Here is a 14,000-nt window from a genome sequence, read left to right as displayed (position 1 = left end):
ATATATATATATATATATATTATATTTAGATTCCAAAACATTTAAAAAATCGGTCGTTTCGAATTACAGGTTTATAGCACACAAAGTACGTCATCCAGTCTATCTGCCTCTTGTTTTCCCGACTGTGGTAACAAAACATCAGCATTAAATTTAATTCCTGCAAGATGTAATCGATACATAGTATTAACTCCGCCGAGTATTTTAAGTCGATGCTGTTACGCGTATTCAGTACAGTACTCCCGTGGACAGTGGATCTGACAAATGCGCAAGTGCGCAAGCGCTCACGCCTCCTTTGACGTGAGCTGGAAGAAAAGCTCCCAGAGCGGAGCGACAAGACAGGATAACACAGGCACGGGGAAGATGAGAGGGAGGGCAGGACTCGAAAAATAAAAATAAAAAGAAGAGAAGAGAAAAACACAAGGAAAGAAAAGCAACAGAGACAGAGAAAGAAAAAAAAGACAACACGCGAAAACAGTGCGGGTTTTACGCACGACAAAATACGAGAGAAAACTATGAGTAGACTTATTACCTATCCAGCACCCACAGTTAAAAAAAAAAAAAAGATTTGAGAAAGAAAATTGTAAAGTCTCTCCTCCTTCACATTGATACCGGTGTACTGCCAGCCACATTAGCCTCATGGATCTTAGAACAAAGAAAAGATAGCTAGCGTTTCAGCGTTTCAGCGTTTGAAGAACATTTGGAAAATATATATTTATAGAAATCAGTGGGATCTGTCAAATAAGAATGGATTGCAGCCTGTTGCGGAGTCTTATTAATAGATATGTAAGTATAATGCACATGCATCTGTTGCTTCTGTGTTGCAGTAGATCATGTCAAAGTTGTTGGTCTACTATGTTGTATTACCCACATGTTGATATTCCTAACCTGGGTATTGTATCCTACATTTTAGTTTAATGATAACGGTCCAGTTTGTAAGCGTAGGCTACCAATGGCAGATATTTTCTTTAAAAAAATATTTTCTTTTATTTTAATCTTTTTTTTTTTTTTAATTTAAACTGGTTGGTGTGTAAAATAGTAATTGTGTTTATAAACATCAAATGGTGGCCATATTTAACTGCAAGTAAGAAAACACAGCATTTTAAGTAGGTGTCAACAACACAGCATCGTGCAGACTAGCCTCGTAAAGCGGATTACACGATGAACCTGTAGTTCCGAGAAGGTTTATTAAGAAGGACTTGAGGTACAGCTGTTATGTTTTGGTTCATATTGACCCAATGCAATGTTTTTATTTGCAAATGTGTTACTCTTTTATGCTCTTTTAGTCCAGGAACTGCAATAAAACTTGTTTGACTGACAACAAGGGAGCACCTCATTTTGAAGTGTCTTTACCAGTGGGATGCTGTTGCAATACTGACAGAGAAAATTAGGCTCTGCCGTGTGTGTGTGTGTGTGTGTGTGTGGTATGTATATATATATATATATATATATATATATATAGAGAGAGAGAGAGAGAGAGAGAGAGAGAGAGAGAGAGAGAGAGAGAGAGAGAGAGAGAGAGAGAGATTGTTTTTTCTTTAGAAATAGATTCAGACAGGTGCAGCCATTTCCGGAGATAAGAAACATCTTATTTGTATACATGACCAGTTATAAAACAAATCAACATGTGAAAGGTTCTATTTTCTGTATATAAGTTCATAACCCCAACTTAGGAAAAGTCATAAAATATTATACAGAAAATGAAAAGAAAAATAGCATTTAAGCTAATTGGAAACTAGAGTCGGGTCAAATAGACTCGAAATCTAATAGGAGGGTTAAAGCTACGAGTTTACCTGGATTCCAGATTTATCGCTTAACGTGTGCAGTATATGATATACTAAACAGCTCAATTATTAGTTTTTGAACTAAGTTTTTTTTGTTTGTTTGTTTGTTTGTTTTATTCAACGAAGAGCACAATTAAGCCAATTTTATGTCATCATTCAGCAGAAAGTCAACCTGAACCTATTACTGTGTAATTTATTGCAAGATTTACATCGATGTGTTTTTTTTAGAAATATGCGATGTAATATAAGGTAGCATTGTTTTGTAAAAGGTGTAAAACAAGTGTGTGCCTCTATCAAATAACTCTAAGAATATAAAACCCTCCAAAAGATGAACAGTTCAGTGGTGGAATCCTGGACATTCATTCAGGAAAATTAAAATAGAGAAGTAAATTAAATGTAATAGTCGGCAGGTGTGTTTGTTTAGCGCAAATTGAGAATGTGGCCAGTTAAAGAAGGCTTCATACCTGTTCCAGAATGGTTGAGGGGAACCCACTCCATTCTAGAATTGGTCTGGAAGCTTGAACCACTCCACCGTTTGGATTTTTCCTGTGATGAGATTTTCTGCATTAAAAAACATAATTCAAATCAACTCTTATTTCTATTGCACCTTTCATACAAAAAGTATCTCAAAGAACTATACAATACAAAGCAAAGAAAATCACAAAATATTAGGATCCCAAGGCGTGCAACATACACAAAACTGCCATCAAGTAGACCATTACATTAAAAAAAACTGTCAATATGTTGAAAATAGCAATTCAAAATGTGGTTTTAGTTGTAAAAACAACTGGTTTGTATCACTATAACAATAAAAAGAGTTTAACACAAAAATGTAATAATATTAGAATTTAAAAATGCAGTTTAGATTGTAAAATAGGAGGACTAAAACAGGAATGTTATTTTATAAAAATATGCTTTCAATCTTGACTGAAAAACGGAGAGGAAGGACAATATTGTTTTAAAGGGGGTAATAACTACAACTGTAAAAACATACCAGATTTCTCATTGGAAAAACATTTTTCCTCCCTTATCATTTTGCTTAAGGACCATTTTGCTTTTTCACAGTAGAATCATGATCTGTACATTAAACAGTCTTAACCATAGGATGTAGGGTTTATTTGGGGTAAGTGTGATCCCTGGGGTAAATCTGACAGTACTTAAAATAGATTTGAAAACTGGATTTTACCCTGCAGGATCAGAGTTGCCCTGAATAACTCTATAGAATGTTGCTCATTTCAAAAAGGACTGACAGAGGCATACAGTAAAATACTGTGCATTGAAAAGAAAAAAAAATTGCTATGCATTATATTAAGAAATAAATTAGAATTCTATCTGTCACAATTGTTTTTTTTTTTTTTTAATTTAGTGTGTTCAATTATTATCCCCCCCCCCCCCCCCCGATTTGGATTGCCCAGTCGCTTTTCCCCGCACCACAGCAATTCCCCAAATGGCTCAGGAGACCTGAAGGTTCAGTGGGTGTGTTCTGAACTTACGACCCTGCCAGCTTCCTTTTTCACCCCTGAACTTAAGAGTGGATGTCAATTGACCTCAGGTGTCCGCCTTTGAGCTCACTGGCCGCCTGGCCAGGAGGGTTCTTCGCTGTAGTGTGATGAGGATAAACAGTCCCTGCCAGTTTTGCCTCCCTAACCCATGGGAGCACCACAGCCAATGCTACGCTCCCTTCAGAGTCCCCAGCAAAGACCAGCCTACTTTGCACAGCCAGGACACAAGCCTGTGCTGTATGACTTGCCCTGCGCACCACGGGGCTGTGCTTCTACCAGGTGAGCCACTCAGGGACTCTGTGGCAATTGTACTACCAAACTCACCAGGCAGTGCTGAAGTGCACAGCTCGTTTGTCAACATTTACATTTGTAGCATTTGTTTTTTTATTACACCTGACAATCTGAAAGCTGTTTGAAAGTATGATGTCACTGTCTGGAGATAATAAAAAATACCCAACCTGATCTATTGAGGATCCAACCCGTTTTTACAGAATTTTTTAAAATTTTCGACATGCTGCCAGCTAACTTGTAAAAAATAACTTGAAGGCGTTTTTGCTGTTTGCGGGGAATACCAAAATATTTTCCCTCTCAGCACCTGTGAGAAGAGATTTTCTACTTTTTCAAGCCTGAAGTTTGCTTGTATTTAACTGTGGTTAGATTAACTCATTTTATTCTCTAATTACCATTTATTAAAATCAAATCACAATTTATTTTATAATTAAATGACATTTTCTAACCTAGTAGTTTTATGTTTAATCAGGCACTCAACGGTTGAGGATCCATGAACAGACATTAGTTTGATATGGAGTGCAATAGTAGATGAAGTGCCAGGAAGAGTCTTTCTGTCTGGTTATAGAGAAGTGTATGGAGTGGATTGTGTAACTGCTTTGCTAAACATTTTTTAAAACAATTGCTTACTATCCCATCAGTGCCATCCTCTGCTTATTATAAAAATGAAATGTACCGACCAGAATGGTCAGATGATCAGTTCATTGCATCACTTTGATTATTGTGACACTCCAGATAATATCAATCAAACTTTCGGGGATGTTCACCCCATTTATTAAAACTTCAACCCACAGCTAGTACAGTTACTTAAGCTGATACCTGTATTGAAATATTGTCACGTTAGTATAAGACATAGATGTGTAGAACTGAAAAGGTCTGGTTTTAAAGTTTTATGATATTTAATAAGCAATGTACAATGTACACATACACAATAACACTGTCAGTACGAAAAAATATAGCCTATTGACCGATTAATAAACTAATACATGCTCTAATTAGCTAACTGTCCTTGGATATGAACACAGTAAAATAGGCATAATTGGGCTATCAACAGTTTTTGTGTTTAATCGCCCTGATTTTGTAAGGTTTAGTGAGCGTCTGATAAATTCAGCTCCACTTATGGTCATCAATAAATATTTGTATTGTTTTGGCTCTTAAAAACAGCATGGTACAATGGTTTCTGTAAGACAGTTTTGAGAATCCCACAGACCAGTCTTCTGAAATCTCAAGCTGATATATCATTCATCAAATATTTATTGTAGCTCTACAGCAGTACACTTTGGGGGTATTAGCTCAACTCAGCTCTATTGTGTATGGCCCTGTGGGACTCTATGCTATTATATAGGTGAATCCTAGTGTGAAGTGTAGGGAGAGTTGAGAGTGGCCATTTTAAGTCCAATGAACTGTAAGCAACTGCTTGGAAAATGTTGATCTGTAGAGATGGTAATAAAAATAACTGCTCTGGAAATGTGCAATTGTAAGCACTGATCTAATCTGTTTTAGTACATGGCAGCCAGGCTGACTAGCAGGGCATTGAGTGATTTGCCACAATGTTCTGCAGAAGGGACTTGCACATGTACTGTACAGTCATGTCCTCGGATTTAATTAGCCCTTTCTGACACTTGGGGAGATGACTAGTAATGCTTATCACATGAAGACAATGTGAAACGGACATCTAAAAACGACCTGCATCAGTATTTGTTAAGCTGATGATTGTATGGTACAGTAGCTGAGGGCATTTTAAGAGGGCAAGATAGTGTTAATCAAGGCACTGCGGAACAAAGCACCAGCCATTTCCTGATGCACATTACCGGTTCACACATTACTCAAATTAAAAACCGGTTTGTAAAAAATATTTTTAGATTTTTAAAGCAATAGCGTAATTTTTAAAACTGTAAGTTTGCCACTGAATTGTATAAAGTATCCATGTGTTTTGTTTCAGCGTGTTGGGTATTGCAGTATGTTGCAGTGTGCATGGAGATAATGCAGCAATGTATAAACAATCACTTTACCATTTGTTCTTTATACTTACAAACTGTTCCATCAGAGATACCATTCCCTTTACATCAAACCCACGTGAATGTTTGTCCCTTCACTGTCGCTGCACTAAATGATGGTTAGTTTTCGATTAGTTTAGCAAGATCATTTTTATTTTCTTTCGCTTCTTTAAATTAGTCCAGTAACAGTGGTTTTCAGGCCAACACATTTGGCGGCTGCAGAGTGAGCCCATCAACACTGACCGGGCACTGCATTCTATATGTTATTATGTCAGGCAAATAGAAGGTAACACAGTGGTGAAGAAAGGCACTGAATGACTTTTTTTATTGGCAAGGAGGCACCTCTTTCACCTCCAGTGCAACTTTATTTTCTGAGAACAAAGTTGCCTGTTCAGTTTCTGTCATCGCCAATCTGTAATACATGTCAGCCTTAGTGAAAGTCTGATGACAACGTTATTGTTATAAAATGATTCCAAAGGAGCATAACATGAGCTCACACTCATAATGTTTAATGTGTTCAACGGTTGTGTAACATTCTGTTGCTGTGACAGTGGAAATGGCTTTGTTGTTACCCTATTAGTACGCACACACATACCCTGCTTTTGAGATTTTGAATGTAAGCCTTAATATTTTGTAATCTTCGTACTGCTAACATTGCCTTTTGTGGCTACACAGTTTATAGCCCTTTTAAAAGCTTGTTTTTTGCAATACAATAAATGGAAAGTGTACAGTATAGTATCAGTTCTTTGATTGAAATTCAAATTGTATCAGGCATTCAATGAGCCCACTTAACGCTGCTGTTTCTCAGTGTGCTAAGATGCAATTCCTTGGTGTATGTTTGCTAGAGTTTATCTAAGCTTAACCTTTTGTGCACTATATCAGAAAGCAGTGTCCAACAGTCACATGAGAAAACATGTAACCGGTATTCTCAGCTAAATTAGATGCTGTTGCAATCTCATACAAATGGGCTTAATTGTTTTGAGAGATTAATCAGATTTGCAGGCACACACAAGTTGTAATTAAGGCAAATGGAGCCTGTTCTGTGCAGTATATTCAATATTTATTCATTTACATCGTGTGCTGTGTCAGTATTTTCCTCTAGAGCTATAACTTTCTGCAGATTTATCAAAAAGGAAGAAGCATTTAGTTCCAGTTTTTAGTTTTAGCAGTTCTATGTAAACTGCACAGGAGGAAAAGTGTTGGTAACTCTGTTTGAGTGTATTGTCAAACAAATTATGTATTTGGTCCTTCATTTGCTTAAAAGTGTTTTTATTTTAGATGTATTTTAGAAGGTCTTGAAGCTGATGATGATGTTCATCTAAAATATAATTTCTGATAACTATATCATTTATAGTCTGATTTATATGCATGAATTCTGCTATGCCCCTTTTTTCAAAGTGGTGGTTGGCTGTATACTGATATTGAAAACAGAGGTGCTATTTTCAACACCCCCTTATAATGTAACGACATTCTTATGCAAAAACTATTTTTAAAACTTCACGGTTTTAATTACAGCGTCTGGTTTCTGATAAAAAAAATCATGCCAGCTCAATGCTCTTCACATGGCATAGCAGGATGAGAAGTTTGTTTGCGCTTCATGTGATGTCTGCTAAGAAATAAATAACAATAAAAACAGTAATGTGCATGTGCTTAAAACAGTAAACTTCCTCATGAGGGCATTATCTGAATGTAAACATTTAAACTTTCAACACGTAAGAATATAAATTGTGACCTGTAATAAAGTGGCATTGGATGATTTTAAAATTATATACAATAAATCCATAATTTTTCTATTTCTAAAAATATACTGAAAAAATATGGCCCCAAAACCTTTCTACTGTAAAAATAATTTTGTAAGCACACACAGAAGATTTTAAGATACAAGAAGGCTGGACTAGATACTTCAGTAAATGTCATGTTGCTAAACAAGGGGTGGGGATAATAACATTTCTACTTACAGAACCTACTGTACCCAACCGTTTTAAGTATAGATCTATTGTGTTTTTTTTTTTTTTTTTTTTGTAGGCAGTGATGCAACAATGATGTTTTATCCCATTACACTTTGCAACATGAATATCCCCCATTGCAGTAGGCATCATAAAATGCTTAAAATCAGAGGTACAGTGTGACACTGATGCTTTGAGGCAAAATGTATGGTGGGTCCCAACTGCTTAACTTGTATTCACATTAGTAAAATGTAAATGCTTTTTATCGGTAACAAGTGTGTTTCCAGCTGTCCCTTTTCCCGGCTGAGGATATAAGTTGATCAATTCAGTCCCTCATGTGCAAGGAACATAAATGAAGAACAAAACCTTGCTCAAGCATGAAACCCTCAAGATTTATAATGTCCGTTTCTTTGTATAAGGACTTGTTAGCTTTTGCTGAAGTAACAAAGTTAAAGGTAATTATACTGTGAACGGTTCAGTGATTACCAGTAATTGCTTTTCAATAACTATAATATGTGACAAACGAAAGCTGATTATACAGTGACCCTGAATACCTGTAAATCAGTTGTGAAATATAAGTATAGCTTAAATGAAAAGAATACACCCAGTGTAATTTCAGAACCATGGCAAACCGTTTTAAAGACTGCAACCAAGTGTGAATAATTGTTTTTTTTAAACTAAGCTTTCTTTCTGTGGTTTTCAGACTAGCTGTCTGCTAATCAGTCTTGAATCTGACTAATCAGTGTCTGCCCTTGGAGTCTCAGTCTGTGGAGTTTTAGTACATTTATTCAAGGATGCTTCACATCAAGAACCTTAACAGAAAAAAAAAAAACCAAATGAACATGAAACGGTGACATATGCCCAGCAATATATATACGTTATCTGAACACCGGTTTTTGACAGTGTCTGAATTAAGTCAAGATCAAAATCTTGATCAGGAGTTTTTTTCTTCTCATTGGTTGGGCTAATGAAGCCTGGGAACTGGTGCTAACTTGGAAACTTGGGTAGTCTTATTAAGAAATTCTTTATTTTGAAAATGTAAGACATGGTTGTTGATACATGGAAGGTTATACAGGGGCATTTATGAGTAACTTTGTTTGTGGCATCTACAATATATACAGTGTACCCGATCTGATTTTGAAATATTTTTTGCATTCATTCAAATTTAACAACCCAATGACCTTGACAATCGCACTGTTCCAGATCACGCCACATTGCTCAGCGGGTGAGTGTCCTCTATCAATACTTGGTAGGGAGGTGTATTTTATTTGCATACCTTGTTTATTGTGTTATAAAGTTTCTCTTATAATAATAGGTTCTGTTTGTAAAACACGACCTGAACAATATTTACTGCACTTCAAATATAAGTGGGAGAATGCACCCAGTGATTGTTGTGTTTGCCTTCACTTCAAAGTGTACTGTGCTTTTGTTTAACCAATGTATCTGCTTACCACTCTAATGCAGTTTGCTATGTGAGTCAGAGGTTGTCTAATTGTAGCCCATGTATCTGCTTACCACTCTAATGCAGGTTGCTATGTGAGTCTCAGGTTGTGGAATTGTAGCCCTGTCATCCCTGTTACATTATACAATGAGAGAGAACTGTCTCATGGAACTGAAACTAGACAATTGCCTGATCATTGTAGAGCCACTTTGAAAGGCTGGTCTTGAGGTAAAACTAACCCTTGTTATCTTGCAAGTCCCAGACATTTTAAAAGTGAGACCTTCTTTTTTAATTTCAAAGAAGGGGTGGTGAGGGGTGGGAGTAGAACAGCCTTTATCCTTACTTCTGGAGACCAGTGAGGGTGGCATTCATTTCAATGTTAACATGTGACAGAATACAATGAACTACGAATTGACAGACATTTTTGCAGCTAGTAACATGCTTTGACCCCAAAGAGACTGTTGAGGTTAAGTGACCAGTGAGGTGAAACAATATCACACTACCTGAAAGTAAGAGACCGATTGAACAGGTGAACCCTAGTACAGTTTATAGTGAATGGCAGTGCATGATATATTTAAGGAATTATTCCATTATCTATATCACTTTAAGTTGCAATACCGTTAATATTTGCTTAATGTTGAAATGTTATTTAAATTAAATTGGAGCTGTCCACTGCCATTACCATAAACACAACAGTTGTGTGTGTAGTAGTATATTTTCCTTTCCTGTCTATCATATTTGAATCATATACATACAGTGCCGATAAAAAGTTTGTGAACGCCAGTGATAATTATGGAAATTCCATAGTTTTACCATAATAGCCTTCTTGAATCAAAACCTTTTCTTAAATATCCAACAGGAATATATATGAAACAAAATGATGTATGAATTAGACAAACGCCGAGTAATTAAGATTCAGGGTATGTGAAAAAGTAAGTGAATCCCTGGTTTTATCAGCTAAATTAAGGGGATAATTAGAATCAGGTGTTTAAATAATTAGGTAGATCTTTAGGGGTGAGTTTGGGAGGCCCCACCTGATATAAAGATCAGAAACTTTGTGAGTTTAGTCTTCACCATACAGGTGTGTGGAAACACATCATGCCACAATCAAAAGAGGACCTCAGAAAAGGAGTCATTGATGCTTGTCAGTCTAGAAAGGGTTACAAAATCATTTCTAAGGATTTGGGGCTCCACCAATCCACTGTCAGACAGATAGTCTACAAATGGAGAAAGTTCAAGACCACAGTCACTCTACCCAGGAGCGGTCGTCCTACCAAAATCTCTCCAAGAACAAACTGGAAAATGATCAAGGAAGTCACAAAGAACCCCAGAGTTACATCCAAGGATCTGCAGGCCACTCTCACATTGGCTAATGTGAGTGTTTTTGACTCAACTATCAGAAAAAGACTGAACAAAAATGGTGTTCATGGAAGGATAGCCAGGAGGAAACCACTACTCTGTAAAAAGAACAATGCTGTCCGTCTGAAGTTTGCCAAAGAGCACATAGATGATCCACAAGACTTCTAGAGCAATGTTCTCTGGACAGACAAGCCAAAGGAAGATCTTTTTGGCCTCAATAAGAAACGTTATGTTTGGTGAAAACTAAACACTGCATTCGGACAGAAGAACCTCATCCCAACTGTCAAGCATGGTGGTGGGAGTGTGATGGTTTGGGGTTGCTTTGCTGCCTCAGGACCTGGACAGCTTGCCATCATTGACACAACCATGAATTCTGCATTGTATCAGAAGATGCAGCAAGACAATGATCCTAAACATACAAACAGATCTACAAAAGAATGGCTGCAGAAGAAGAATGTAATGTGACAGACTGACCAACAGTTACAGGAAACGCTTAGTTGAAGTCATTGCTGCTCAAGGGGGTGCCACCGGTTACTGAATCTAAAGGTTTACTTATTTTTTCACACATGGATATTGAATGTTGAATCATTTGTGGATAAATAAATGTTGAAAAAGTATCATATGTCTGTGTCATTTGTTTAATCAGGTTGTCTTTATCTATTGCTAGGACTTAGATTAAGATCTAATAACATTTTAGGTTTGAAATATGTGAAAAACCCTAAGGGGTTCAGAGACTTTTTCTCATCACTGTATATATTTTTTGTTCACCCAATATTTTTTTCAGGAAGACATAAAATTGTATTTAAGGTGAAATCTATAAAGGTTGTGCTGCATCGACTTCTTTTGCATTTACAGTCTGCTGTTTTGCTTGTGCTGTGGCTACAATGTGGTTAATATTTAATGCTCTAAACATTGTACTTAAAAGGGGAGTATTGAAGATCAAAAGGAAGTTACTATGTCTTCCTAAATTATTGACAAATTAAAGGCGTAATACAGTTGTTGGCCTTGAAGCAGCATAGTTTACCATAGAGCAGTACATTTCATTTAGACATGCTGCTGCTTGTGGTAAATAGGTTTTAAATGGGTTGACTTCCAGTAAGGGACTAAAATGTTAAGTAGTTTAGTCTGGGTTAACACTGATAATTTGTCTCCAGGTACCTTTTTGACAGCCAGAGTACAGGATTGGTGTGTCTCTGTCACATACATGGGGCATGCTTGCAGTGCAGTGTGGCTTAAAATGCTTTATGAATCTCTGAATCAGTGCTGCCAATAACGTAACTTGCATTAGGCTCAGCACCATGGACCACAACAAGTGCTAACATCATAACTGGCACCCTAAAACAGTCACCCTGCTGGAGTATTTGCAGAATATTAAAGGAGGATCCTAACCTTTAACTCTTGTTCAAATGCGAGCTAACCTCATTGCTATGCAAGAACCCATGCGGCATAGAGACACCAACACGAACAATTTACATCCTGTGGCTACAAAGAAGTCTTGATCCCTGATCCACTCATTGAGCTAACTTGTTTCATGGTTGACGGTGACGTTAATGAAGGGCAAAAGGGTGGGCCAGTATTTTACCCAGTGTGACAACATCAAAGGTGAAACTTCTAATAAAAGGCCCCTGTTTCATCCAAGGTCAGTTGGATTTGTGTTCATCATTGCTTTTGCAAAATAACTGGAGCATAGAATGACTCTTATGTAAAAACATTTGATTTACAGTCATCACGACAAGGCCAGATTACTTTTGCTCTGATAACGTTGTGACAGTGAGAAGCCAGGAGTAGGGCTGCACCAATGGAAAGTAGAAAGCAAGTATACCACTGCTAGGCTGATTGTTTTTCACACTTACTGTTAAATGAACAATATCTGCCAGAGAAAGCATGTTCATTGCCATAGCAGTAATATGAAAAAATTACTTTTAGTTTAGTTTAATATTTCCAAATATTAATTAAAAGTTACAATAAAGAAATTCAGTGCTGATTAATAATAAAAATAATAATCTTACAAACTTTTCTATTTTATTTTAAATTCTCAAAGTTGTTTTTCATACTTGTCATTTAAAAAAAAAAATGTTTTCCTTTTTTCCATGTGGAAAGTCATTAGCTATCTAAGCATCAAGGCTGTCGCATTTATGTGTATTTTTGTAAACATATATTTTTAAAAAGTGCAGTAAGCGTAATGGAAATGACCCACAGGCTCAAAGTATATACCCAATTAAAATAAGTTGAAAAAAAGAAATCATTATCTAACAATAATGGATTGGATAAATAAACCATCTGTCACGTTAGAAAAAGTTATTTGCACATGTGCTTCTGATAAAGCAGTATACTTGTACAGTGCTTGGACATGCAGATGGCTGATTCAAATACTGTGCAGTGTTTTTTGGTCACAGGCACGGTCCCTCCTTAGTTAATCAGTGCTATCGCACTGCACAACAATGACAATCATCTGATGTTCTAGAACTCTACAGCTAGGCAAACTAACAATAAAAGCCAGTAAACTATACCAGCACAACTGCTACAGAAGTACACAACTAGGTATTTTTGCATGGTATTGTTTTTCCAATAATTAGCACATGAAATAAAGAAAGGACAGAAGATTGCAACCTAATTGCCCCTCAGCAAAATTCTTCTGGTACGAGCTGGTGGCTGCATTGACACAGCTGGTGGGGAATTTTAATACAGTTACCAATTATTCATCATTGGGGGAATGCATACATCTGAGATACAATTTCTCCATTATTATATTCTCTTTTTTGTTTTTTTGAATATTTTTCTCAGTTTTCCCCCCTTCTCCCCATTTGAAATATTCATTTCAGTTTGGCTTACCCCGGTCTCTGTTTCAGAGAGATTGAATAGCTGAAAGGTGGAAGCCAGTTCTTTTCAGTGGGTTCTTATACCAGCCAGCTGTTATATCTGACACAAGAATGTCACAGGCATTGCTTTCAAAGGGGCTGATGGCTGATAGTGGCTGCACTCTTTTTTTTTGTTGTTGTTCTCATCAGAGATCCCTTGGACTAAGCACAGCATGTTCTGTATTTCAAAGAATAAATAGACTGAACTAAGCATGCACTGGAATGTGTTTCATTCTTGTTCATCATATGGCTACAATACTGATTGTGGTCTCAAGGACCAGGGTTGGAGATTATAGTACATAACTCCAGGCCTGGTCACACGATATCCTTGTGATTGAGCTTTCCAAACTTGTGGATAAGATGAAGGAGTCCAGTTATACATTTACTGCAGTTGAGGTTCTCTATTGTACGAGAAATTATAAACTTATTATAATGCACAAGTTCTTAATGTGATATCACAAAACACGTGGGTTGTGATTGGTGCTAATGAAGGGGCTATATCTTAGGAAGCTGTTGTCTGAACATACTGCAAATGCATGGTTTGGAAGTGTATGTTAAGAACATAAGAACATAAGAAAGTTTACAAACAAGAGGAGGCCATTTGGCCCATCTTGTTCGTTTGGTTGTTAGTAGCTTATTGATCCCAGAATCTCATCAAGCAGCTTCTTGAAGGATCCCAGGGTATCAGCTTTAACAACATTACTGGGGAGTTGATTCCAGACCCTCACGATTCTCTGTGTAAAAAAAGTGCCTCCTATTTTCTGTTCTGAATGCCCCTTTGTCTAATCTCCATTTGTGACCCCTGGTCCTTGTTTCTTTTTTCAGGTC

General features: G+C 36.8%; 1 protein-coding gene across 6 annotated transcripts in view; it reads left to right on the top strand.

The window, feature by feature from the left end:
* The first annotated feature begins 258 nt into the window (after positions 1-258).
* LOC121327563 (phospholipid-transporting ATPase IH-like) overlaps positions 259-14,000 on the top strand; it is a 76,169-nt gene continuing 62,427 nt past the window's right edge. For 5 of the 6 annotated variants that reach the window (XM_041271652.1, XM_041271651.1, XM_041271654.1 and 2 more), the window contains exon 1: positions 260-783. In XM_041271652.1, the coding sequence (XP_041127586.1) occupies positions 745-783 (39 nt within the window). In that variant the 5' untranslated portion in view covers positions 260-744. Of the gene's footprint in view, positions 784-14,000 lie in introns of all 6 variants that reach the window. The other variant, XM_041271650.1, reaches the window with a different exon arrangement.

The sequence above is a fragment of the Polyodon spathula genome, chromosome 15 (genome assembly GCF_017654505.1).
Source record: "Polyodon spathula isolate WHYD16114869_AA chromosome 15, ASM1765450v1, whole genome shotgun sequence".
In the NCBI taxonomy this organism is placed as follows: Eukaryota; Metazoa; Chordata; class Actinopteri; order Acipenseriformes; family Polyodontidae; genus Polyodon; species Polyodon spathula.
The sequence above is the reverse complement of the archived record's forward strand: the minus strand, read 5'-3'. Positions and strand labels throughout refer to the sequence as shown.